Source organism: Piliocolobus tephrosceles, chromosome 9 (assembly GCF_002776525.5).
Source record: "Piliocolobus tephrosceles isolate RC106 chromosome 9, ASM277652v3, whole genome shotgun sequence".
NCBI lineage: Eukaryota > Metazoa > Chordata > Mammalia > Primates > Cercopithecidae > Piliocolobus > Piliocolobus tephrosceles.
The window spans coordinates 71,291,617-71,319,495 of record NC_045442.1 but is presented as its reverse complement, the minus strand read 5'-3'; the positions used below and the strand labels follow the sequence as shown (position 1 = coordinate 71,319,495).

The window sequence follows — 27,879 nt, the reverse complement described above, 5'->3', positions numbered from 1 at the left end:
GCCATCTTGCCTCTGGGTCACTGAGTTTAAACTCTGGAAGCAGAAGCAGCAACAGTGAATTTGAGAGACAAGAGTTAAGAAGCTGAGAGATCCAGGTTAAACAGGACCCACCAAGAAGTGCGGCCTCAGCAGGTTCCCCCATTTTCCTGAGCACTGAGTTTTCCACACTGTTTGGGGCACACTTTTCACCTAGCAGTGCTCCACACACCATGTCTTACTGCTCACTTCACAGAGGAAAACTGGAGACCCTGAGGGGCAATGTCATTCAAAGAAGCCAGCCCTGAGCCAGTGAGTAATAGATTCCTCCAAGAGGTGTGGGGAGCGTGAGCCTAGATTGTTTGGAAGGCTGTACAGTTTAAAATCTAATGGTCTTTTATCACATAAACTCAAAGAGAACTCCAAACTCGATTTTATTTTTTTTAAACCTGGTCTTTAAATAGTAAGAACATTAGTAAATCCCATGTGAAAGAACTTACAACCAAGCTGCAAAGGAAACCTGAGGGGTAATAAAAAAAAGCAGATTCTGCAATTTCAAAACTGTTTTATAATTTCCTGACTTTGGCAGGCTCATTGTTTAAATATGTATTTTGGATTGCTGCCAAAAAGGTCCTCCTCCCTAAAGCTTAACAGGTGCTTCATAAAATTCCACCCACCAGGAGATTTGGCTTTTTGAAGTAAAAACATTCAAAATCAATCACCAATACTGTTAATAAAAGCACACTATTCCTGAGTTTAAAAAAAAAAAATCTAAACATCTGTATTTAAGATGTTGAGAAAATAAAATATTGTCACAGGATTATGACCTCAGGCAGGAGAGACACCCAGGCAGATGCATTTAACCTGTGACACTGTTCTTTTATGAGGCTTCTCTCATTCAAATGAATGCAAGGAAAAAGTCTGAATAGATAAAAATGGTATCAATCTCCTCTTTCTGCTCAGGAACGGCAAACAAAGACAGCCTGCTTGTCGACTTTTAAGAAGCATACTGAAGGGGGAAGGGGAGAGGTCTACTTTGATCAGAGCCCTCCCCTCTGTCCCCTTATATAGTGAGGGGGGGTAAAAACTTAACTTTTAAAGAACAGCAATTTAAATTCCACCCTTAAAATGGTCCCGTCAGCTTAAAAGTATACCATTTACTTCCCCCCTCTTTTTTATTACTTCCTGTAAGGCATACATCATGGGCACATATGACCTCAATTTCACGCACTGAATTTTTCTCTACATTCAAATCTGCTTTTGTGCTTTGTGACTTAATATTCAGTAACTAAGGTAATTCACATCATATTACAGCTTACTATTTGTTCTCACAGGTATCTTATGAAATACAGACTTTTTAATAATTACGCAGTTTGAAAATTAGTGGATTTCAGCCATTTTCAATCAGGGGCAAGGAATATTCTTTCTCTTAATGGTTTCTCTCACTTCAAGCAATATTGTATCTCAACTACTACTATTTAAGCTACCCTATCAAATTCTAAAATCTTCAGCCTACCTTTCCTTTAGGCAGCAATCTTACCTTTATTTAGCTCAAGAGAATTGGCCATAGATCCCTTCCAGTTCTAAATTTCTATGATTCTGTAAAGGATGCTGAGGGATGAAGAAATATTTCCATTTTATTTTCTCATGGCCAACTTTAAAATAACACAAAAGACTGTAATGTGTCTTGATATACTACTACACAAACTATAGTAATTAGATAAAGGAAAACAATGCTACTGATCAAGTAATTCCTTACCTCTGGCTTAGCCATTTCATAAACTCAACAATTTCCTCTAACTTTTTTTTTTTTTTTTGGAGACGGAGTCTCACTCTGTCGCCCAGGCTAGAGTGCAGTGGTGCGATCTTGGCTCACTGCAAGCTCCACCTCCCAGGTTCCACGCCATTCTCCTGCCTCAGCCTCCTGAGTAGCTGCAACTACAGGCACCCGCCACCACGCCTGGCTAATTTTGTTTTTGTATTTTTAGCAGAGACAGGGTTTCACTGTGTTAGCCAGGATGGTCTTGATCTCCCGACCTTGTGATCCGCCTGCCTCAGCCTCCCAAAGTGCTGGGATTACAGGTGTGAGCTATAGGACCCGGCCTGTTTTTTTATTTTTGAGACAGGGTCTTACTCTGTTGCCCAGGCTGGAGCGTGGTGGCATGATCATGGCTCACGGCAACCTTTGCCTCCCAGACTCAAGCAGTTCTGTCACCTCAGCCTCTCCAGTAGCTGAGTCTACGGGCACGCATCACCAAGCCCAGCTAATTGTTTTGTATTTTTTGTAGAGATGGGGTTTTGCCACGTTGGCCAGGCTGGTCTTGAATTCCTGGCCTCAAGAGTCCACCAGCCTCGGCCTCCCAAAGTGCTGGGACTACTGACACGTGCCACCATGCCCAGTTAATTTCCTCTAAAATTCTTGTTCTCTCTGTTGATGCATTTCACAGTGCTTTGTCTTTCTGGAGTTTGTTTTACTCCTGTATTTTGCAATTTATCAGATTTGATAGCCATAATACATATTCGTTCACTCATTCAATTTCACACAAATACATTATCAAGTACTAGCAGCTTACAATAATTTTATCTAGCAAAACCAAAGGAATACTATTTAAAATTAAACAAGTACCAATGGAACTACAAACCAGTGGAAAAGCTTTTAGGAGAAAGTACTGAGGAAGAAAAAACACAGGCTCTGTAGTAAGCAGAGCAACAGCCCCCAGCCGTCTGTGCTCTAATTCCCATAACCTGTAAACATACTATTGTTGTGGCAAAAGGAACTCTGCAGAAGTGACTAAGCGTACAGACCTAGAAATGGGGAGTTTATCCTGGATTATCTGAGTGGGCATGATTGATCTAATCACCTTAATCCTTAAAAGCGGAGAACCTTTTAGGAACTTGGTTAGAGAAATGAAATGGGAAAAGGAGGAGGAAGGTTTCAAAGCATGAGAGAGACTCCACCTGCTATCACAGGCTTTCAAGATGGCGAGGGGGCTGCAAGCCAGGGAATGTGGGTGGCCTGTAGAAGCTGGCCATGGCCTTCACCTGGCAGCAAGAAAACCAGGATCTCGGTGCTATCAACACAAGGAACTAAATTCTGTCAATAACCCAGATGGATAAGAACATGGATCGTCTCCTAAAGTCTCCAGAGAGGAGCCAGCCCTGCTGATACCCCAATTTTCATCCAGTGAGACCCATGATGGACTTCCAACCTACAACTGTAAGATTAAAAATGTGTTGTTTTTAAGCCACTAAGTCTGTAGTAATTTATTTCAGTAGCAATGGAAAACTAATAACGACTCAGACACTAAGCCCCTCAGACTGGCTATCTGACCATCTATCTGTCCATCTCTCCTTCCTTCAACTAATATTTAAGGAGCACTGGATACAGTGAGGAAAAGGAGAGGCATCGTTCCCATCCTTTCAGATCACATAGCCCAGCAGGAAAGACAAACATTAAACAAGAATGAGCATTAATGCCTTACAATGGGGTGGCTTAGGGATATGGGGAGAATCTAGCAGGAGGTTAGAGAAAGGCCTCCCTAAAAAAGAGACCCAAAAGATGAATGTGATTGGATGGGACCCGATAAGGGGCAGAGCGGAGAAGATGGCATGAACAGACAGAGAGATGAATGGCATATATCCAAGGAGAGAGAAGTTGTTCAAGGTAACCAATGTGCAGAATGTGAACAGAATAGTGATGTAAGATAGGGTTAAACCAGAGCCCAATCCAGAAGAGTTTTGGGGGTCTGTATTAAAGCAACTAACTGGTAGCCACTTATGAAATTCTATGATCAGATTTATAATTTAAAAAGGTAACTTAGGCTATAGTATGGAAAATGGATTGGAGGAAAAAGGGTGAAGCCTAGATTGAGGTCATTATAATAGCGGATCTGAGTGGGGCTGGTGGGGATGCATCGATAAATTTAGCATTCAAGATATATATTATGATTTAGAATCAATGTGTTTTTGGTGATTCCTTGGTGTGAGAGAATAGGACAGAGGATGGCTCCAAATGTCCAGTTTGTGTAACTGAGTGAGTAGCTAACAGTGTGCCATTTGCTGAATATAGGAAATCCTCCAGGAGAGGCGGGATACTGTTTCTCTGCTGGGATTTCTGTTGCTATTGTGTGGCTATTGTTTTGGGTAGAGGAAGCAGTGCAAGGATGATGAGCTGTTCTGGATATTAACTTTGAGGTGCCTCAGGGGTAGACTCGCTGGAGAAGCTCTATAGTTGTTTGTATCTAGGGTCAGCTCAGTAGAAGACACAAGGCAAAGTAACAAACACAGGGCCATGACAGACATCTGAAGAAACATTTAGGGAATGGAGAGAGGACCAAGGGGCTAACAAAAATATGTGGAAATAAGTGGTAGAGAAAAAACACAGATAAAATGGTGTCACGGGGGCCAAAGGAAAAGAATACCTCAAGAAAAAAGATTCTCTACAAGATCAAATATGACTAAGATAAATTATTTGGTGTGGATTAAAAGACACCGATTAGATTTTGATAAACACTGAAAAACAACCATTAGATGTTGCTACAAGGAGGTAACTATTACCCAGACAAGCACAGTTTTAATGAAGTTACATCCCTTTGGATGGTCAATCATGCTTTGGGCTTTTGTGGGGATGGGGTTCACCTTCTTCCCCCACCCCCTTTTCTTCTTTGTTTTTTTATTTTTCTACTTTGAGACGGAGTTTCACTCTTGTCACCCAAGCTGAAGTGCAGTGGTGCGATCTTGGCTCACTGCAACCTCTGCCTCCCGGGTGCAAGCCATTCTCCTGCCTCAGCCTTCCAAATAGCTGGAATTACAGGCATGCGCTACCAGGCCCGGCTAATTTTTTTTTCTTCCCTTTTTTTTTTTTTTTTTTTGAGAGGGAGTCTCGCTCTGTCGCCCCGGCTGGAGTGCAGTGGCGCAATCTCAGCTCACTGCAAGCTCCGCCTCCCGGGTTCAGGCCATTCTCCTGCCTCAGCCTCCCGAGTAGCTGGGACTATAGGCGCCCACCACCTCGCCCGGCTAATTTTTTGTATTTTTAGTAGAGATGGGGTTTCACTGTGTTAGCCAGGATGGTCTCGACCTCCTGACCTTGTGATCCGCCCACCTCGGCCTCCCAAAGTGCTGGGATTACAAGCGTGAACCACCGCGCCCGGCCTTTTTCTTCCTTTTTTTAGTAGAGACAGGGTTTTACCATTTTGGCCAGGCTGGTCTTGAACTCCTGACCTCAGGTGATCCGCCCACCTTGGCCTCCCAAAGTGCTGGGATTACAGGCGTGAGCCACCGCGCATGGCCTCTTTTCTTCTTTGGATCGTATCTTTAGGTTTCTTTCTAGTCAAGAGTCTTCTTCCCAACCTAATGATTCAATCTGCATCTAGTCAATGTGAAATTGGATGACTAAGCAACAAACTCCTGGGGTGACCTTAAGAAACTAGTGGTCTTTTAAATATTTTTATATGCCCATATATCCATACACTGCTCATACCAGTTCCCTCCACGAGCATGCAAGTTTTGTTCAGGGTTAACACACAAATAAAGACAAACCCAGGAAAGACTTCGGGTCTCCCAAGGGTGCACTGATATTCTATTCCACGGCTCTTGCTCCCTTTATTATACAAAAGGGATTTCTCTCACTCACCCAGCTGCATCACAGCAGCCTTTCTTCTGTCTCCTGTTTCAATGAGTTTCCACTTAGAATGATGCTGTAATTTTGAACTGTACACTTATCTTAGATTTGCTAATTTGAAAACACACATGCACACAACTCATCTGTAAGTAAGATTTAACCACCCAGCAATCTGAGCAGCAGACACAAAATTTCATTTGGTATAATATCTAATACTTATGTGAAGCTAATTAAAGATAATTTGGTCTTAATGAGGCAAAGAGAATATAACAGTGTTAATTTCAAAGTAGGCTGATCCACGAAAGTCAAGTAAAATCATTTCTAACATTTCCACAGACCTAGACTATCTGATGATTCCCACATTCATATTAGTGGTTGGAATAACCCTTCACATTTGTCTCATGTTTTATAGTTACTGATCATCTTCCTATCATTATCTCACTGGATTCCACAATAGCTCTGTGGATGCAGGGTGCAGACATTCTCCTTTACACTGCAGAGATGAGGAAAACCAAAGTTACACAGCCAGCAAGTGGCGGAAGAGAACTGGAGTACAGGCTAGGGACGCCACATTCGGGGCTCCGGGCACTGTGTACCTCACCTCACGTTTTTACTACGTACAAACTTGAATGATTTTTTTTTTAAAGAATTTTTAGTAGAAAAAGAAATGTTAAAGAAAATACTGCCCATTGAAAGCATCGAGCCTCTTTCAAAACAGATAAATTTCTAATTGGCTTTACTTTACGATGTAAGCAGAAGGAAACATTTATTACTCTCATCCATGAAATCTAAGCGGAGTCTAAATGTGACATCATATGAATGGTACTTCAGATAGGGATGGCTGAAAAGCATCAGGCACATATGGGAAACACATTTAAGAATGATCCTCCCTACAGCCTGCCATCTATATTTCCTTTTTCTGGTTTTATGCTGCTAAGGGTATTTTTTCACATAAACAACTTACGTTTTGGGATCCCTTTGATCATTATGAACAGTCTCAATTCAATCCCAGAACCAACAGTCTCTTCTGAGGGTGAGAAGGCAGCCATTTCCATAAGGCCAAGCAGGAGTCCCAACTAATCTGTAATTCCCACTTGAAATGCTGAACTGTGACAACAGGGCTCACACCATTATTACAGGGTGCTGTTGAGGCATGTTGGCCTATTCTTTTTTCCTTAGAATTACCAAGGTGTCAAAACAGAGCCTTAGAACCACAAGAATCGGCCGGGCACAGTGGCTCACACCTGTAATCCGCCGAGGCCAGCAGATCACGGGGTTGGGAGATCGAGACCATCCTGTCTAACACTGTGAAACCCCGTCTCTACTAAAACAAAAAATGCAAAAAATTAGCCCGGCATGGTGGTGGGTGCCTGTAGTCCCAGCTACTCAGGAGCCTGAAGCAGGAGAATGGCGTGAACCCGGGAGGCGGAGCTTGCAGTGAGCAGAGACAGCACCACTGCACTCCAGCCTAGGTGACAAGAGCGAGACTCTGTCTCAAAAAAAAAGAAGCCACAAGAACCCCCAAATTCCCTAAAATGAACTATATTTAATTGTGACCCTTCAGTTTAAAGAGGAAAAAACAACAAAGTCTATTCTGATCTATCAGATGAATAAATATCTACAAAGGATGTCCCTGAGTTAGGAACAATAGTTTTTTTGACTAAAGCAGCCAAATCCAGGCTGGCACAGCACACTCAAGGGAAGATTAAGTGAACTTCAACACTAGAGCCAGATCCCGTTGCAGAGTCCAGAGAAGCACTCTGAGGCATCCTCTATCCTCAACAAAGAGACATGATGACCCCAGGGCTTGAATTTCTGCCATGACCCATACCTTGGCCCCAAAGCCTCTGGCTCTCTCCACTTGAAGACTGGCTCACAAAGCCTCGCCAGCCACATAAACCCTCTGGACAGTATCCTCAAGTCATTATTCTCCATTTGTTAAAAGAGAAAACAAGAGGATATTTTTGAACAAAGAAAACATAACACTGTACCTAAACACCCCTGGCTTTACCCTGAAAAAGTCTGAGCGAAAAGTAAGAAACACCAGGGGAAAGAAATTTTCAGGGACCTCAAATATAAAGGAGATCAAGCTCCCCTCTGGCAGGTCTTCAATCCGGGAAAGACGAAGGGAGATTGATTACATCAGAAAATCTAAGATCTACCTGTTTAGAATTACACCTTTATACCCTGTGAAGGAGGCCTTGAAGTTATGATCTAGAAGATAATGATCTCGAACTTCTTATCAACTCAAGTAAGTGTATCACCAGAGGTAAGGAAATATATGAAGGGAACTTTTCTTCCCACATTTAAGTATGTCTTTAATCTGTCTAGGCACCCAGACAAAGAGATCCTAAGGAAATAAAACAGGGAAGGGTATTTTTAAAGTACCACCTTAAAAACCACAAAGGGTAAACCCTAGACAAGTGAACACCACTAAATTGATCAGGCATTTACACAAAAGAGTAATTCATTCAGAATGAGCCTCATGAGAAAACCCAAAAGATAACGACAGAGTCAGAACTGATGAGTGAGGCACTACCTCACCAGCATAAAACAGGGATATCGTAGGGCTGAAATGTATTAAACTGAACATACAGATAATGTTTCCATGCCCTTTTGTCACTATCCATGATGCCATGGCCAGGTAAAAGAATTTTAATGAATCTGTAAAGCCCATCAAAAAGACTGTCAGAATGCATTTTTCAAGCAGGGTTTGAAATGTCTTATTTCCAAGGCTCTCCCTTCTAGTCAGCACCTGAAAGCTGCTGAACTACAAAGGGCCTATCAAGTTAAACCTTCATATAAGGAATAAGAATCATTACACAACACTGTCATTCTCAGTATGAAACATTTCTTCTATGCAACCATCAAGCAGCTGTCGTAAGTGATGATAAGATTTTAAACTACGTGCCGCAATCAAGGATAACAATATCAAACATGCTAAACCATAACATGGCTGACATTTGTAGTACACTTACCATAGTTCTTGCAGACCTTATGCCAGGCTGTTTACTTGTGCCCTCACATTTCACTCCCATAAAACCCATGAGGTTGGTGCTGCCATTATCTCTAATTTTCTAACGAGGAAACGGGCTCAGAATGGTCAAGTAACTAACTCAAGGTAGAGGAACTGGGCTATGGCTGGCTCTTGAGTTTGCTCCTAGCCAGTACATCTCGAGACTTCCTAAACAAGAATTAGCTATGGTGTTCTGTTGGTTTTTGTTTTTGTTTTTTTTTTTTTTAGAGATTACTATAACTAGAGAAATAGTCATGAATTTTAAAATAAGACTTTGGAGAAAAAAGTTTGGGTAGTCTGGGAAAAAAATTTGAAGATTAACAGAAAAGGCTTAATTTTTACTTATTTTTTGCTATTAATTTTTAAAGATGGGGTTTCACTCTCTCGCACAGGCTGGAGTGCAGTGACAAGATCATAACTCACTGTAATCTCAAACTCTTGAGCTCACGCAATCCTCCTGTCTCAGCCTCCCAAGTAGTTGGGACTACAGCACACCTAGCTAATTTGTGTGTTATTTGTAGCAACTGGATCTCACTATGTTGCCCAGGCTGGTCTTAAACAAATGATCCTCCCACTTAGGCCTCCCAAAGAACTGGGATTACAAGTGTGAGCCACTGCACCGGGCCAAAAAAATGATTAATCTAAAAAAATCTAACAGCTACCACACATAAACACATATATGTCTATATGCAGGTATACATGTGTGTATATGTGTGTGCGTACATGTATTACCTAGGCAAATATGACCTGTTTAACAAAAAGGAAGATTGGCTAGTAAAACAAATTAACGTTAGCACAGTTTGCCTTTAAATTTCCATTATGAAACTGGAGGAATGGCCTTAAAATCTTATGAGAAAAAGGCAGAGATAATAGCTACCTTGAAAAATTCGAGGTACTGCAATTTGCCAAGAGTCCCTACCCAACAATTCCTTGATTTCAATATCACCTTCTGTACAGACTACCCTTTTCTTATCTTATTCCAGACAATATGAATTTCTTTCATGCCTGATGACTTATTGATACTATCATTGCAGTTTCCAGAACATTGTCTCTCTCATTTGAAGTCACACAGAGCTGGGCTGTAATATTACATTTCAGCAGTAGGTGTCATGACCTGAAACACTGGAGACCAAAATACTTCTTGAGACTTCAGGTTATATTAAGAGAAAATAAGCCAGTGATTCCAGTTGTACTCAGCTTGAAAGCTTAGAATTCTCTACACTGAATTTACCTATAATGTAGACATCTCCACAATGAATTACCAATGCTGGTATAAAATAAAAGCTTAATCATAAATATGTATAGTATTATATAAGCATATATAATATCCATATGTCAGTACTAACGCTTTTTTCTCTATTCCTTTTTATTTTAAAATTTAAAGCCCATGCTATAACCATATAATTGCCTTAAATAACAATACAGTTTTAATAGAGAGATAAATAGCATGAAGCTATGATAATGGGAAGTCATTGTACAACACATAGGAAAAACACAACTTACCACTACTGCCACAATCTGCACAAGAGAGGAGTTCTTCTGGTTTCTTTTCACGATTTGATTCTTTAGTCCCCAAACAGAAGCTACATATTGGAATGGGATCAGCACGTGGCTATGACAAAATTAAAATAAAAAATACTGTCACTTTTCCATTTCAAAATTAAAAACATTAAAATCAAAAGCTTCTTACATTTTTCTCATAAAGCTTCTTCTTTCTTTAACAAAGAAAAACTGCTAAATAACGTATTTAAATAAACATTTTCTGCTAGTAAAAAAACTCATATTATTTTTGAGACGGAGTCTTGCTCTGTCGCCAGGCTGGAGTGCAGCGGCACAATCTCGGCTCATTGCAACCTCCGCCTCCCGGGTTCAAGCGATTCCCCTGCCTCAGCCTTCCGAGTAGCTGGGATTACAGATGCGCGCCACCACGCCCGGCTAGTTTTTTGTATTTTAGTAGAGACGGGGTTTCACCATGTTGGCCAGGATGGTCTCAATCTCCTGACCTCATGATCCACCTGCCTCAGCTTCCCAAAGTGCTGGAATATATCTCTTAAATTATTTGACACTAAAGTATTACCTGAATACATTTCAGTATAATGTATGACTCAGAAGTCATCTTTATTAAACCAATGAAATCTAATACCTTTATATATTATATAGCTTGCCTGAAATGAACATAATTAAGGATTCATTGGACATTTCAATTGTTCCCATTATCTATATGCCTACAATAAATTATCCATTCAGCATTATACTCTATGAATATCATGTATAGACTGTTTAAACATATTAAATGTTGCAATGCAGGTTTTGCATTGACATAAAATATCTGTATGTTTTTAGGTGACAGAATAATATTTGACATAAATATCTGTATGTTTGACATAAAACATTACCAAATATTTGACATAAAATATTTGACATAAAATATCTGTATGTTTTTAGGTGACAGAATAATAGAATGAGCAGGATTCTGTGGGATCACTTGAAAAGGTCATTATTATCAAGGGTTTTGTGGCATGAAGGTCTTCAAAAGTAAACCACACCACACCAAACAAAGAAGATAAACCCTCAATCTCTGACATTCCCACTTTATTTATTTATTTATTTATAGAGAGAGTCTCACTCTCTTGCCAGTCTGGAGTGCAGTGGCGTGATTTGGCTCACTGCAACCTCTCCCTCCTGGGTTCAAGGTATTCTCCTGCCTCAGCCTCCTGAGTAGCTGCGACTACAGGCGCGTGCCACCGCACTGAGCTAATTTTTGTATTTTTAGTAGAGATGGGGTTTCACCATGTTGGCCAGGATGGTCTCGATCTCTTGACCTCATGATCTGCCCGCCTCAGCCTCCCAAAGTGCTGGGATTACAGGCGTGAGCCACGGCGCCCAGCCTGACATTCCCACTTTATATAAGAAACAACAAAACATTTGTCTAGTCCCCAACCAGCCTTTAACTCTCGTATGAAAATTGCTTTTAACAATGTATAAATCTACATACATTTTAGTATCTCCATTGTTATTTACTACTATCAGCAATGCTAGTATTCCCATCCATAGGAATAGCTGACTGTGCCTACAGATCTGGTCACATTATTTTCAACAACCAAAACTACGAAAACTATAATTTTACCGCATATTCCAAGCCTTCACACATGTTGTCTGCTAGCCATCTGAATGTTACTATGATGTCTCTCTATTTGAATCTCATGAATCAAAAATTCAGAGCAAGAACACCCAACATAATCACAAATGTTTTTAAATGTAAATTAAAAACAAGATTTTGCTAGGTCTAACTCTCTAAATATACATCAGCATAAAATAAACTTCATTTGTTCAGCCACTCTAGCCCAAATGCCTAATGCATTTCCTGGTGCATAGTAGGCACTCAAAATATATCTGCTAACTGAATACATGAAGGAAATATATGCTAGTTAAGAACAAAAAAAATCAATGGTTATAATGATTCCAACAAACGCCTTGGTTCCTTGTGACAACATGTCATCAAAAACAGAAAATCATCTCATGACTAAGCATTTACAAAATTGTTTAATATGACTGCTAATCTCATCTTACAAGGGCATTCATTATCTTCCCTTTACTTTCAGCTTAATTTGTTCTTATAATATGCACAGGCTTTACGTTCTGAGGTAGCTATGCAAATGTATTTTTGTGGCCCCAGTTAAAAAGTAGATTATAAAACATTCTGTACTAGAAAAACCAGAAGAGACAAGCTATAAAAAATTGGTCACTGACTCTAGCCACAGTTTTTTAAATGCCAGATAATCAGCACTGCATAATTATGGATCCATAGTTATTACTTGCAACTGCTCAACTGCAGTACCTTGGGAACACTTTTGTTCCTTTAAATAGCAATTAAAAGAACAATCTGGCTTTAAAGTGACAACATTCCCCTGATAGATTCGAGCTAAAACCCGGTCCTCTTACTAATGGGATTCCTGCTTTCATTTGATATAACAATGTTCAAGCTACTGCTGCCATCCTTGCAGTGATAAATAATTTACAGAATGTCACATATCATTCACGCAATGAAACAAATCCAAATCTCCAATCCCATTTTTCTTTCCCAGATGAATTTTTAGCTGTGAGAGAGACATGGCCATCAGCCAGCATTCATGTTCATTTTTCGTTTTTTAACTAAAGGTAACACAAAGGACAAAGGTTGCTAGTAGTTCATGGCCAGAAAGACTGATGTCCCGCGCTCTGCCCAATAATAGAAAGCATAGATGTTATCACTTCACGCTACATTCAAGTGAACCCCGCCATGCTGATGTATGCTCACAACCATTTATTTTAAGGATAACTATCTCACAATACTCTATAAAACCACTGCATTATACAGAAATGTCTGCCCTGCTGAATTATTGATAATTCAAAGCACTTTTTGCTAACCTCAGTGTAGCCAAGTCTAATTAACTTTAAAAAATTGTCACTTGTACGAAATGAAACTTTTATAGGAACGTAAGTAAATGGGTCACAGGATTATTATGATTCACTGTTCTCAATCAGACTACATATAAACTGTTTTTTAAAAAGTCCTTTATAATAAAGTAAAATGGATTCCAGTCAGAAAAAGATCTGAGTAAATGCAAACTTGATTCTATACAAATCTACTACAAGTAAGTCATATTTAAGATGTTTGAAAATGATACCAAAAATCTCCAAATTCTTAATTCCTTTCTTTGAAATTTCACAAAGACACCTAACCTGTTGATCACATTTTCCCATCAACAAGCCTGAATATTTTAAACTAATCCCAAGAAGGAATGCTCATGAATAAGTCTAAAGATGAATACATCCAGCAAACTGTGCTCTGGAAGGATCTCCTTGTCTCCCATGAAATGGCCCTGGGGCAGCTGCTAGGCTAGAGGCTGCTCCTGTACTGTCTCATTTAATCGTCTTAACAATCTTGCCTGGTATGAGTATTATCTCCATTTTAGAAAAGAAATTGAGCATCTAAGAAGTTAAGCAACAGGCGCGTGCCACTACACCCGGCTAATTTTTGTATTTTTAGTAGAGATGGGGTTTCACTACGTTGGCCAGGATGGTCTCAATCTCTTGACCTCATGATCTGCTGTGTAGAGCTGTACTCAAACACAAGTCTGTCTTCATGAAAGCCCATTTCTTACTTCACTACCTCCCCTCCATTCCTCAGGATAACAAATGTCTAAAATTATCTTTCCATCAGTGGCAATAACTCTTGACTAATGTGTTCGTAATCTATTCCATACAATTTCTCCCATGACCAATGGCATATGGTTTTAAAAACTATTAAAAAGGCAATCACTAAACGCCATGGATTATTTATTAATTACCATGGGCAAAAGGTACCTTTACAATGGAGAAATCTGGTGGACACTTTCTAAACCAGTATGGGACAAAGTGACATCATGTGCCTTCCAAGTGCCTATCCTGAAGGACTGAGCACTGCCTATATAGTATTATTGCCAGAAACACTTATCCTGAGTCCAATCATAAAGAAACAATCAGGCAAATCCAAATTGGGGGACATTCTCTGTAACAACTTTTCCGTACTCTTCAAAAAATGTCATATAATACCTAAAAAAGGGCAGGACCAACCTGGGCAACATGGGGAGACCCCATCTCTACAAAATAAAAAAATTAGGCAGGCATGGTGGCACATGCCTGTGGTCCCAGCTACTTGGGGAGTTGAGGTGGGAGGATGGCTTAAGCTGCGGAAGTTGAGGCTGCAGTGAGTCCTGATTGCACCCACTGTACTCCAGCCTGGGTGACAGAGCAAGACCCTGTTTCTCAAAAGAAGGGAGGCAGGGGGCAGGAACAACTAAGGTGACTGAGGTGGTAATGAAAACTAAATACAAATACAATCTGTGATCCTTGGTTGGATTCTGGATTTTTACAAAATATCCATAGCTATGAAGGATATTATTGGGATAATTAGGGTAATGTGTACTCAAAATTAGGCAATATATAAACTAGATATAAATTTCTTGAGTGAACATAATTCTGATTATGTAGGAGAATATATTCATTTTTAGCAGATATATGTTGAAATATAGGAGTAAAGTGTTATGATGTCTTTATGTTGAAATTGAGGAGTAGGCCGGGCGCGGTGGCTCAAGCCTGTAATCCCAGCACTTTGGGAGGCCGAGGCGGGCGGATCACGAAGTCAGGAGATCGAGACTATCCTGGCTAACACGGTGAAACCCCGTCTCTACTAAAAATACAAAAAAAAGAAATTAGCCGGGCGTGGTGGCGGTCGCCTGTAGTCCCAGCTACTCCGGAGGCTGAGGCAGGAGAATGGCGTGAACCTGGGAAGCGGAGCTTGCAGTGAGCCGAGATCGCGCCACTGGAGGCGACAGAGCGAGACTCCGTCTCAAAAAAAAAAAAAAGAAAGAAAGAAATTGAGGAGTAAAGTGTTATGATTGGAGAGTAACTTACTCTCCAGAAAAAAACAAACTTAAGTGTGTTCGTATGTTAGTGTGCACAGAAAGTAAACATGACACAATGTTAATGGTTGCAGAGTCTGTGTAAAAGGCATACAGGTATATTATTCTATGTAAAAGGCATATAGGTATATTATTCTATGTAAAAGGCATACGGGTGTTCATTATATAATTTTTCCTCATCTTTACAACTTTTCCAAACAAAAAGTTGGGGGGAAAATAAAATTGTGCCTCTTTACTCTCAAAAGAGATCTAGACTGAATTACTATTTTCAGTAGACCCTCTATATCTGTGGGATTAAAATCAGTGGATTCAACCAACCATGAATGGAAATTATTTGAAAAGAAAAAGGATGGTTTTGTCTGTACTGAACATATATACGTTTTTTTCTTCTCAGTATCCCCTAGACAATAGAACTATTCACATAGCATTGATATTGTATTAGTTATTGTAAGTAATCTAGAAATGATTTAAAGTATATGGGAGAATGTACATAGGTTATATGCAAATACTGCACCATTTTATATAAGGGATTTGAGCATCCATGGAATTTGGTATCAGTGGTGGCAGGGGGTGAGGGAGGGGTCCTGTACCCAAACCCCCACAGATACCAGAGGATGACAGTAGTTGAACTATCAACATTTATAAAACAAGGTCTCTCAAGCCAATTACCAACTCAGAGGAAATACAGAAGACAGAGGACTATGTTAATCGATAGAGGAGGGAGATGCTAGTACCAAAACTCTAGGGAAAAAATGGCCCACTTTCTTCAACAAAGTAAACGGGAGACCAAGTGAATGGGTGAGCAAAAAATAGATACAGAAGAATCACTAGATTAAGAGACATTTAAAGGGCCTATCAGCCAATCACATGTGTGAATCATATCTTGATCATCATTCAAAGTGTAAGCAAAACAAAACAAAATATTATGATCTAGTGAAGGAACAAGGGCTACTTAGCTGTAAGAGACTGTTTGGGGTGGACACGCTGGGTGTCTTCATCCAGGTGAAAGCGTTAGATTCGTTCTTGTGGTTCCAGAGTACAAAACTTACACCAATATGGGTTATCATAGAGAGCCTGTCCAACAGAGCTGTCCAGCAATGGAATGGATTCTTTTTTGTTTTTTCTGTTTCATTTACTTAGTTTTTATTTTTTTAATTGTGGTTCAAATGGCATTAAGTTCACAATACTGTGCAACCATTACCACCACCTATCTCCAGAACTCTTTTCAACTTGCAAAACTGAAACTCTGTATCCATTAAACAATAATTTCCCATATTCTCTTCCCCCACCCCAGGAAATCACCATTCTACTTCCTGTCTCTATGCATTTGACTACTCTAGCTACCTCATATAAGTGAAATCAGACGGTATTTGTGGAATGGATTATTCCAGAGGCAATAAGAGGCCCCTATAATCAAGTGGCCATGGAGAGACTGGATGGGCCCCATCAGGATGCTGAGGACACAACAGTATACAATTTCACCTCACACAATTTGAGGATCTGGGACTCTTCAAAGATTCCATCCAGATCAAATATTTTAATGGTTCTAGAGTTAATCTTTAAGGTCTTTCCCAGTTCTAATTTTTTATTGATTCTATAATACTTAGAAATTTTAAGAGTCTTCAAGACCTTTGATCTCAAAATAAGATAGCCTTTTCTAAGGAAATATTCTTTAAATCTAGGACAATGCATTTTTGAGCAGCTTTATTTTACTTTATGAATACTTCTGTTTCTGCGCAGAAGGAAACTATATATTTGTTAGCCTTAGTCTAAGTAACTGGACAAAAATAAATGAAAATTCCTGCACTAAATCAGAGCCAGGAGTATTTAGACTCATATCCTCCTCCTGACAATGACACAAAAAGGGGTTTTGTAAGCCATTTCCATGGTATCTGTTCACAATGATCGGGATATATAGCCCTCTCTCCATAATCCCCCATAGATCCATACTTCTTAAGTCATCTACATCTTTCATGAGACTGCTGAAAAAAATACACCATTTTAGTAATCCCAAGTGTTAAAAACAAAACAGTTCAGCACTTTTCATTCATACGTTCATACTTGCACCATAGAAAGATCCAGATTTAAACACTGCTCTCTAAGCCTCAGGTTTCCTCATCTGTAAAAGTGCACAATAGTGTCTGTGTTGTCTAGCTCTCAGGTTGCTAAAGTTCAAATGTGAGTGAGTGTGGAAAGTATTTTGTAAACTACAAAGTTCTACTCAAATATTAGGAGTATTGCAAAATTTTATTTGGCTATAAAAACGGAAAGAGCAAACAAACAACTTCAAGTCCTTAATAAACATCAGAACAAATGAATTATTCTGGAGTTTAGAATTACTCTATAAAAGACTTTCATTTTCTGAGCCCCCATGATGAATATTAATCTTAGAGGATTTTTTTAAAGAATGAATTAATCAGGGAGTACAGGAACAGAGTAGAAAACACCTCCACTGAGAGCCAAAAGGCCTGCAACTATTTAATAAAAGGAAAACTCAAACTAAATGAAAAGAAAAAGATATCAGAGAAAGAAAAGCATAAACAAATATAAAATATTAAATGAATAATACCACAAAAGCAAACAAAGATGAATACTGGCTGGGCACAGTGGCTTATGCTTGTAATCCCCACACTTTGGGAGGCCGAGGTGGGCAGATCACCTGAGGTCAGGACATTCGGGACCAGCCTGGCCAACATGGTGAAACCTTGGCTCTACTAAAAATACAAAAAAAAAAAAAAAAAAAGTTAGCCAGGCATGGTGCTGGGTGTCTGTAATCCCAGCTACTCAGGAGGCTGAGGCAGAAGAATCTCTTGAACCAGGAAGGAGGAGGTTGCAGTGAGCTGAGACCGCACCATTATACTCTAGCCTGGGCAACAAGAACGGAACTCCATCTTAAAAAAAAAAAAAAAGACTCTTCTATATCTCCTTAGTTTGCACTCCTTTGTTATACTATACTGAAATGTGAAGTTTAGGTAATGCTTTACTGTTTATCACAATGCTTTTCTCAAGTCCCATATATGAATGCTATGCCACAAGGCCACCTCTCTAAGGTCACCTAACTAGTGAGATGGAGGAACTCCAGCCTGCTGACACCAAGCCCTTCACTCTCTGGCTTTCCCCATGGTTTGTCCCTCCTTTCACTTGGAGCTTGATACACCTCAGCAGAAAGGCTGTCCCTGACCATCCTCTCTGAAACTGTACTCCACTGGCACCACTCTAGAATCTCCATACCCTTCTTCTTTTTTTTTTAAATAAGGAGACACCACTCGCTTTGTCACCCAGGATGGAAAGCAGGGGCATGATCAAAGCTCACTGCAGCCTTGATCTCCTGGGGCTCAAGAGGTCCTCCTACCTCAGACTCCCAAGTAGCTGGGACTATAGTGGTGCGCTACCACGCCCAGCTAATTTTTTAACTTTTTATAGAGATGGTGGTCTCGCAACATTTCCCAGGCTGTCTCGAATTCCTAAGCTCAAGCAATTCACCCACCTTGGCCTCTCAAAGTGGTGGGATTACAGGTGTGAGCCACTGTGCTCAGCTCCACACCTTGGCTTCATTTTTCTTCACTGCACTCATCATTAACTGAAATATTGCATCTCATTTATTTGTCCGTTTCCCTTACTAAACCATAAGTTCCATCATGATGGCAGACACTGTTCATTTCTGTAGCCCCAGCTTCAAAGTGTATCTAGGGAATAAATGAATAAACAAATGAACAAACTGCTCTGAAGTTGGGAACTGGTTTCTCCAATTCACAGGTCCCAAAATATTGTCAACTGTCTTTTATTTTCACATATATCCTCAATGACCACAAACATTACATGTCAAGAAACCATCAATGGCAGGGTGGGTTCCACCACTGTTTAATCTGAAGCCTTTTTTTACTCTGACACACATAATAAATGACATTTGTGTTTGCTGTATACTTCCCTGGCCATAAACTGACAAGACGGGACCAAAATTTAAAAATCAGTTAGGAGGAAAATTATCTGCCCAGTATTAACTATTAGGGCTTGCTCAGTAATAGTCACTATAGGCTGTAATAGTTACTACATAAGATAGATTATGTAGTCAGTAATAGTCACTATATAAGATAGATTTGGGGCATGACCAGTTGCCAGCACCTAGTTGTGGTGGCACTCCCCATCCCCAGTCCCACCATTTCTTTCCATCTCTAGAAAGAATATAAGGTTATTTTAAAAAAAAAAGAATGAAAGAAAAAAAAAGAGTCGCTGGTTGTGGTGGCTCACGCCTATAATCCCAGCACTTTGGGAGTCCAAGGCAGGTAGATCACTTGAGGTCAGGAGTTCTAGACCAGCCTCAACATGGTGAAACCCTGTCTCTACTAAAAAAAATACAAAAATTAGCTGGGCATGGTAGTGCGCACCTGTAGCCCCAGCTACTCTGGAGGCTGAGGCAATAGAATCACTTGAACCCAGGAAGGGGAGGTTGCAGCAAGCCGAGATCATGCCACTGCACTCCAGCCTGGGCAACAGAGCAAGATTCTGTCTCAAAAGAAACAAAAATTAAAAATTTAAAAAAAAAAAGAAAAAAGAAAAAGAAGAAAGCCAAAATGAATACTACAACAGTAACAAAATTATAACAAGACTATGTATCTGTTTAGTCTTTTTAAATTTAATTTTCATTTCAATCTATATTTATTCTGAGACAAGCTTATGAGACTGGCTAATTTTTTTTATTTTTGGTAGAGACGAGGTTTTACCATGTTGCCCAAGCTGGTTTCGAACACCTGGGCTCAAGTGATCCACCTGCCTCAGCTAGTGTTGGAATTACAGGAATGAGCCGCCATGTCTAGCCTGTTATAGTCTATTTTTAAAAGAAAAATATTTTACAAATGTTGGTGCCTTATTACTGGTAATGAATTATTGTCCACAAACTTCACAACTGATGGCACTGCAACAAAGGTTGAAAACTGCTTCCTGTTGTTACTAATGTGGTTTTTTTGTTTGCTGCTTCAGAACTCTATTTGACACTTACCTAATAAAGAACTAGACTTTATTTTTTGCCACTTAACTCACTTAGGCAACTGATGTCTGTCGGAACAGATCAAGCCCGCTCCTAATTAGGATAGAGATCACGCACACTCAGGATTTTCCCTCACAGCAATTTGCTTCAGATATGGTCTTCAGAAGCTCACTAACTCTAAAGGTAGGGATTTCCTGTGATGATCTAAATCATCTTATTTTTTTCCAGAGCATTATTTTGTTCCCGTCTGCATCTGCAGTAACAGTAACTATGGTCAGGACAGCCATTCCTCCACAGGGAGGTTCATGCCCAGCACTCCCTCAGAACAGCCCTGGGTCTACTTCACATCCTTCGGGGTAGAATAGAATTCTGTTTACGACAGGTCTATCGCCCTTTTCTCTACACTCCTGCCCCCTTTTGTTTTATTCCAAGGCTATTCTTGCAATTTCATCATGAATTGGACATAAGTAGACACCAATTTTTTTCCAAAAGATAATTGGAGATATACTTACTATAAGACTTTACACAGGCAACACTGTCATCATAATTTTACTCTCCCTATATAGATTTTTATTGTATCACCTCCCCTGCTCATTATACTTCTCTGTGGGTAATTGGTTCTGTGAGGGAGTACTATATCATCCCCACTGGCTCTGTGGATTGAGTATCTGTATTACTCTGGGCAAAAGGATTTATTATTGTTAATGTATGGAGATCTTGAATGTGACTGCTGTATTTTTACCTCCTTGTCACACGATGAGGGTGCTCCATATTTTAAGTGACAGAAAGGAAGTAGGAAAACCTAATAAAATAAAAATATTCAAAAGCATCCCTACATATATCCCTAAAATACATTACTTCTTTTTTCATTTAAAGAAATCATTTAGAAACAAAAAAAGGTATTAAATGACCACACAGTGGGAAAGTCCCATGATCAAAGGCTGACTCAGAAGTATAAAATAATAAAGCTTAGCCACAACGGAGTAAGAAGAGAGAAGGAAAGATTTTCTAAGAACATCAGCCACAACAGTTTTGAATTGTGTGGAGTTAATTGAAATGCTCACACTGTATCCTATAGTCTAGAACTTGTTCTAATTAGGCAGGTGTGCCATTTATAAGAGTGCTGATTACAGAAAGTGATTCTATTGGAAGGAAGCAAATGAATCCTGCACACTGCATTTAACAATAGCATCTCATTTGTGTGGTGTGTGTTTTCTTGTTTTTTGAGTTTTTTTTTTTTTTTTTTTTTCTTTTTCCTGGTAGATGAAGCCCACAAATTTGTTCGGGGGTGGGCAGGGAGGGGGAGAACATTCATGAAACAATTGCTTGCCCCGGGGCCTTCAGTTTCTTATCTGGACAGGGGCTTTCTCTCCTCCACTTCTGCCATTAGAAACTGCAGATACTGCATTTATCTTCTTAAGAGGGACCAAAGTCTGATTCAACACAGCTGGAAATTCAACACATGGTTACAGGAAGTCTGTTTAGGATTTACGAACTATTCTCTTTGGCAAGTATATCATGATATTAGCAATATAAACCCTACTCTGGATTTAGAAAAATGGAATTTTAAAATCAACTTACATTCAAGTTTCACAAATCTTTAGTCGTTCCTTTTTAAAAAGAAAATTAACAAAGTGCCTCTCTAGTGATTCCCAACTTCAGTGCTGCAGGAAACTTGACTGGAGCAGGTCCAAACTTCAAGACTATAATTTATTTAGGGATATAAAAATTGACAGGGATGTAAATAGAAATTCTGTCTTAAAGACAGCAAGAAAAACAGAATAGGAAAACTTGGGCACTAGATTCTGAAAAAAACGCAAGAACTGCTGTTGGTAGAAATTCTATATTGTAATTCATCTCTATGACTTGGGAATGTTTTCCAAGTGAGGCTAGAAGCATAATAGTAAAACACAGACTAAAGGATAGGCATAACAACAATTTACAAGAAACACAAGCAACGGCTGATACTTAGTAGAGCTGCGTATCAGCTAGAGGTAGCTAGGAGCTTCTGCAGTTGCCCCAAGGCATTCATTTTAATTTAGAGAGCGTGCTACAAAACCCTGCCTAGGCACACTGTGAACTGAATGTAGACATTCTTACTATCAATCCTGCCAAGAGAAACCTGCTGTAACTGCTCAGGAGACACAGGCAACTCAATTGAATATAATCAGATCCAAACAGGAAAGTAGAATGAGGAGATAGGACATAGGTAAGTGGTTATTAACAAGCTAGAAAAGTTACACACTAGTCGCTTTCCCAATAATATCACCACCACCTCTGACAATTCCCTGCACTCACAGAGATTTACATGGCAGTTGAGATGTTATGTGCTATTCAATAAGTTACTAATATTTACTCAGCAACCAAAGTATGCCAAGCAGAATATAATTGGTACTCCAAGTGCTTGTCCTCACAGAACCAATAAAAGTAGTGTAATTCCATTACTACACTTAATTCTCAATTGCCCTCTGGGCACACAAACCATCTGGTGTGCAGAATTTCCATGCTCCTGACTTCTTTTGTTTTCCTTGCTTGCAGACTACCTCTGACCCTTTCAATTGCAGTATTCATAAGCAGTAGGAAAAGAGGATTAGGTGGATAATTACTACCTGAAGGTCAAGAGCTCTGACCTTGTTTTTTGGAGTTAATTCTGTGTAGCAGAAGACTCATCCTTAGACCCCCTTTGTGGTAGAGTTTTTAAGTCTCCTTATGCTTTAGGCCAGGCACCACCCTGGGCACTTACATGAGCATTATCTCAGACAGACTCTGCTCCCTGGCACCACAGCTTCACTGTAAGGTGTGTGGGAACTGCACAAAACCGAAGCCCCTCCCCGCATACTAATACAAGCTGCAGCAAGGCCAGGAGAAGAAATGCCAGGTGTGATAGGCTTTCCTCCGAGGGCGAAGATTTTAAACTTAATTTCCTAGAACTTTACAAGTCTACAGAAGCCTACTAAGGGTAAACAGTAGAAAGAAGGAAGAAAAAGCCCATTATTTTGGTGAAATTGGTAAATTTTTGCATATCTTAAATAGCTTAGTACATGGTGAGCTCTTGGAAGGAGATCCTTGTTTGGTTTATCTTAATTACTACATATAATAAAGAACTATACACACAGTAGATGTTTGATAAATATCTGTTGAATATAAGAATGTAACATTTCTTATACTTGGTACTTTCTTATCACTTTCTAAATTACACTCTTCAGCATATAAATGGTAAATAAATAATAATAGAACAGCACATGGTTATGGGGGGAAATACACACTTTAAATGTTTGTGCATTTAGAACCTTCATATCTTCCCATTTACAGTTGTTGTTTTTTGTTTTGTTTTTTTTTTTGAGACGGAGTCTCGCTGTGTCGCCCAGACTGGAGTGCGGTGGCCCGATCTTGGCTCACTGCAAGCTCCGCCTCCCAGGTTCATGCCATTCTCCTGCCTCAGCCTCCCGCGTAGCTGGAACTACAGGTGCCTGCCACCTCGCCCGGCTAGTTTTTTTGTATTTTTTAGTAGAGACGGGGTTTCACTGTGTTAGCCAGGATGAAACAATGCCCGGCCTGTTGTTTTTTTTTTTTTTGTTTGATTGTTTTTGTTTTTTCAGCCAGGAGCGGTGGCTCATGCCTGTAATTCCAGCACTTTTTTGGGAGGCCAAGACAGGCAGATCACTTGATGTCAGGAGTTCAAGACCAGCCTGGCCAACACGGCAAAACCCCATCTCTATTAAAAATACAAAAATTAGCCAGGCGTGGTAGCACACGGCTGTAATCCCAGCTACTAGGGAGGCTGAGGCAGAAATGTTTGAACCCAGGGGGTGGAGGTTGCAGTGAGCCAAGATCATGCCACTGCACTCCAGCCTGGGCAACACTGCAATACTCGTCTCCAAAAAAAAAAAAAAAAAAAAAAACCCAAATATGACAAACAAAAAGGTTTTTTTTTCAGTTGTGGCAAAATATAAACAACATAAAATTTACCATTTTAACCATCTTTAAGCATACAGTTAAGTGGCACTGACTACATTCGCATTGTTGTACAACCAAGTTGAGGCATATTTAACATGCAATGAAATGTACAATTTGATGAGCTTTGAATAAATGCCTACACTGGTAACCCACACCCCTATCAAAATACAGACCACTCCATAACCCAGAAAGTTCTCTCCTGCTACTTCCCAGTCCATACCTTTTCCACTTCCCTTCCTAAGCATTCACAAATCTGATTTCTATCACCACGATTTGATTAAGTCTGTTCTAGAACTTAATTTAAATGGACTCAGACACTATGATTTTTTTGTGTAGGGCTTCTTCCACTCTCCAAAATATTTTTGATATTCACATATATTATTGTATCCATCACTAATTCATTAATTTTTATCACTGAGTAGTATTTTATTGTAAATATACAAAATTTTATTTGTTCTCTCTATAACTGATTAGCATTTGTCTTAAGTTTAGGGCTAAAATTTTAAAAATCGCTATGAATATTCTTTATTTTTTAGAATATGTGCTTTCATTTCTCTTGATTAAATACCTAGGAGTGGAACATCTGGGTCATTAGATGCGGGTATATGTTTAACTTTATTAGAAACCCCTAACTAGACTGATTAAGAAAAAGAAAATGCAAATTACCAATATCAGGAAGTAAGGTAGAGATATAACTACAGACCATTAAGACATTCAAATAATGGGAAATATTATTAACAACTTTATGCCAATAAATTAGACAACAGAGAAGAGAAATGGACTTCACTGATAGACAAAATTAACCAAACCAACCCAAGAAGAAACAGAAAATCTGAATAACCCTAAATCCACTACAGAAAATGATTCATTATTTAAAACCTCCCTAGAAGAACTCGAGGCCCGGATGACTTTACTGGTGACTTATTTCAAATATTTAAGAACACAATGCCAATTTTACACGATCTGTTTCAGAAAACAGAGGAGGAGGAAATATTTCTCAATTGATTTTATGAAGCCAGCATAATCCTGATACCAAAATCAGATGAAGATATTATAAGAACAGAAAATTGAAAGTGCAATCAATATCCCTCATGAACATAATCCCCATTATAAAAAGTTTTACTTTAAAAAACAAATCACCTTTACTTAGGTATAATTACATTGAGGTGTAATTTACTTGCAACAAAATGCAACCTTTTAAAGTTTGGGCAGGCTGGTGGGCATAGTGGCTCACACCTGTAATCCCAGCACTTTGGGAGGCCGAGACGGGCAGATCACTTGAGCTCAGGAGTTGCAGACCAGCCTGATCAACATGGTGAAACCCTGTCTCTATTAAAAATACAAAAATTAGCTGAGTGTGGTGGCTGTAATCCCAGCTACTCAGAAGGCTGAGGCAGAAGAATCTCTTGAACCCGGGAGGTGGAGGTTGCAGTAAACCAAGATGCACCACTGCACTCCAGCCTGGATGACAGAGAGAGACTCCATCTCAAAAAAAAAAAAAGTTTGGGCAAATGATACATCCATGTAATAATCCTAACAATTAAGATATAAATCCCTCTCTTCACCCCAAAATGTTCTCCTGCATTCTCATCCTTTTCAGACCCAGGCCATCACTCATCTGCTGTCATGACAGATTAGTTTTGCCTGCTATAAAATTTCATATATGAAATCATACAATCTGTACTCTTTTGTGACTTAACCTTACACTTGACATGTTTTTGAGATTCATCCATGTTGTTGCATGTGTGAGTAGTTTATTCTGCTTAATGCTACTTAGGGTCTCATTTTATCAATATACCTAAATTTGTTTATCCATTTACCTGCTGATAGACATCTGAGTTCTTTACAGTTTGGGGTTCTATGAATAAAGTTCATATGAACATTCATGCAAAAGTCTTTTTTGTGTACATGTTTTCATTTCTCTTGGGTAAATACCTAGGAGTGGAACTGCTAGGCATATGGTTAAGTGTGGGTTTATTTTATAAGAAACAGGCAAAGTGTTTTCCAAGGTGCTTGTGCCATTTTACACTTCCAGTTGCACTTAGTATTGTCAGTCTTTTTAATTTTGGCCATTTAAGAGAGTGTATGGAAGTGTCTCACTGTGATTTTAATTTGCATATCCTTGATGACTAATGATGTTGTTCATGTTTTCATATGCTTAATGGCCATTCATATATCTTCTTTTCTACAGTTTCTGTTAGAATCTTCTGCCCATTACAATGGTCACTGCAATATATTGTCAGACCCTCTTTCAGTGAAAAACCTATTGTCCCAGCTACTGAGAATGCTATGGGAAAGTACTCAGCTATCACTCCCTCCAGGGATTGCCTCAGCTGCAGAGAATCACATTGGCCAAGACATATCCTTCCTAGCATGGGTCATATCCAGTGATACAGGCTCACATTACTGAGTGATGCAGAAATAAAAAGGCACCATCAGGGCCCAACTCAGAGTAATTCCGAAGGTCCAATTCAGCTTCAGAGTGAGTTGTGAAGTCATCCAAGGCTGTTCCTGGGCTGCATCACTGCTCAACATCTCCCTCCACTCAGTGCTGCTTTGTTGCCCTCCTTCTCAAAAGCCTTAATACCAAGGGCATGCCTTACTAAATATCCTATACCTGAGCTTTATCTGTAGATGCTTCCTAAGGAACACAACCTGTAACACCCACTGTTTAATTGGGTTGTTTGTCTTATTAAGTTGTAAGAGTTCCTTAGATATACTGGATACAGGTCCTTTGTATGTATGTATATAATACATAAGATGTAAATGTTGTGAATATTTTCTCCCAGTTTGTGGCTTCCCTTTCCATTTTCCTGCCAATTTCTTTTGAAAAACTTCAGTTTCTAATTTTGATAACGTGCCATTTATCGATTTTTCTACTTTTTGTGTTCAATCTAAGAAATTTTTACCTATCCCAAAGTTGTAATGGTTTTATCCTATATTTTCTTCTAGTTTTATAGTTTTAGTTTTTTATATGTCTATACACCATTTTTAGTATATTTTTGTGTATGAGGTGAGATAAGGGTCAACGTTCATTTTTTTCCCCATATGTATAACCAGTTATTCCAGGACCATTTGTTGAGATTTTCTTCTTCCCATTGAATTAGTCCTTCAACTTTGTTGTTCTTTTTCAAAAACTTTTTAAACTATTTCAAATCCTTTGTCACAAATTTATTCATCAGCGTCCCAATTTTTAGGGAAAAGCTTGTTGGGATCTTTACTGGGCTTGTTTTGATTCTATAAATCAGTTTGGGAAGTACTAACATTGTAACATTATTCAGTCTCCTATGAACATGGGACATTTCTCCATTTATTTAGGGCTACCTTAATTTCTTTCAATAATGCTTTATGGTTTTGGGGGTACAACGACTTTGCCTATATTTTGTCTAATTTTATCCCTATATATTTTCATATTATTTGATGCTATTGTAAATGGTTATTTCTTCATTGCTACCATATAGAAATGCAACTTTAAAAAAAATATTCATTTTGTATCACAGGACCCTGCTAAATCCTCTCTAGTTTGAGCAGCTTTCTTAAAGATTCCTTAGGATTTTTGATACAGATGACCATACGGTCTAAAACTAGAGACACTATTAGTTCTTCCTCTCAATCTGCATACTGTAAGAGATAGTACTAGTACTATCATTAATACTTAATACTGTAAGAGACGTTATTATTCTTCCTCCCAAACTTTCATTTCTTTTTCATATCTTGTTGCACTAGAAACTCCAGTACAACGCTGAATAGAAATGATGAAAGGGGGATATTCTTGTCTTATTTCTGGCCTTAGGAAGAAAGTATTTAGTTTTTCACTGTTGATAATGACATTAGCTATGGCTTTTTTTTTTTTTTTTTTTTTTTTGAGACGGAGTCTCGCTCT

The 27,879-nt window shown here is 39.2% G+C and overlaps 1 protein-coding gene across 11 annotated transcripts in view; it reads right to left on the bottom strand.

Moving 5' to 3' along the window:
• The window catches only part of KAT6B (lysine acetyltransferase 6B), a 207,744-nt gene that overhangs the window by 55,451 nt on the left and 124,414 nt on the right, over positions 1-27,879 (bottom strand). For all 11 annotated transcript variants that reach the window (XM_023204894.2, XM_023204892.3, XM_031936188.1 and 8 more), the window contains one exon: positions 10,116-10,224. In XM_023204894.2, coding sequence (XP_023060662.2) covers positions 10,116-10,224 — 109 coding nt within the window. The remainder of the gene's footprint in view (positions 1-10,115; positions 10,225-27,879) is intronic.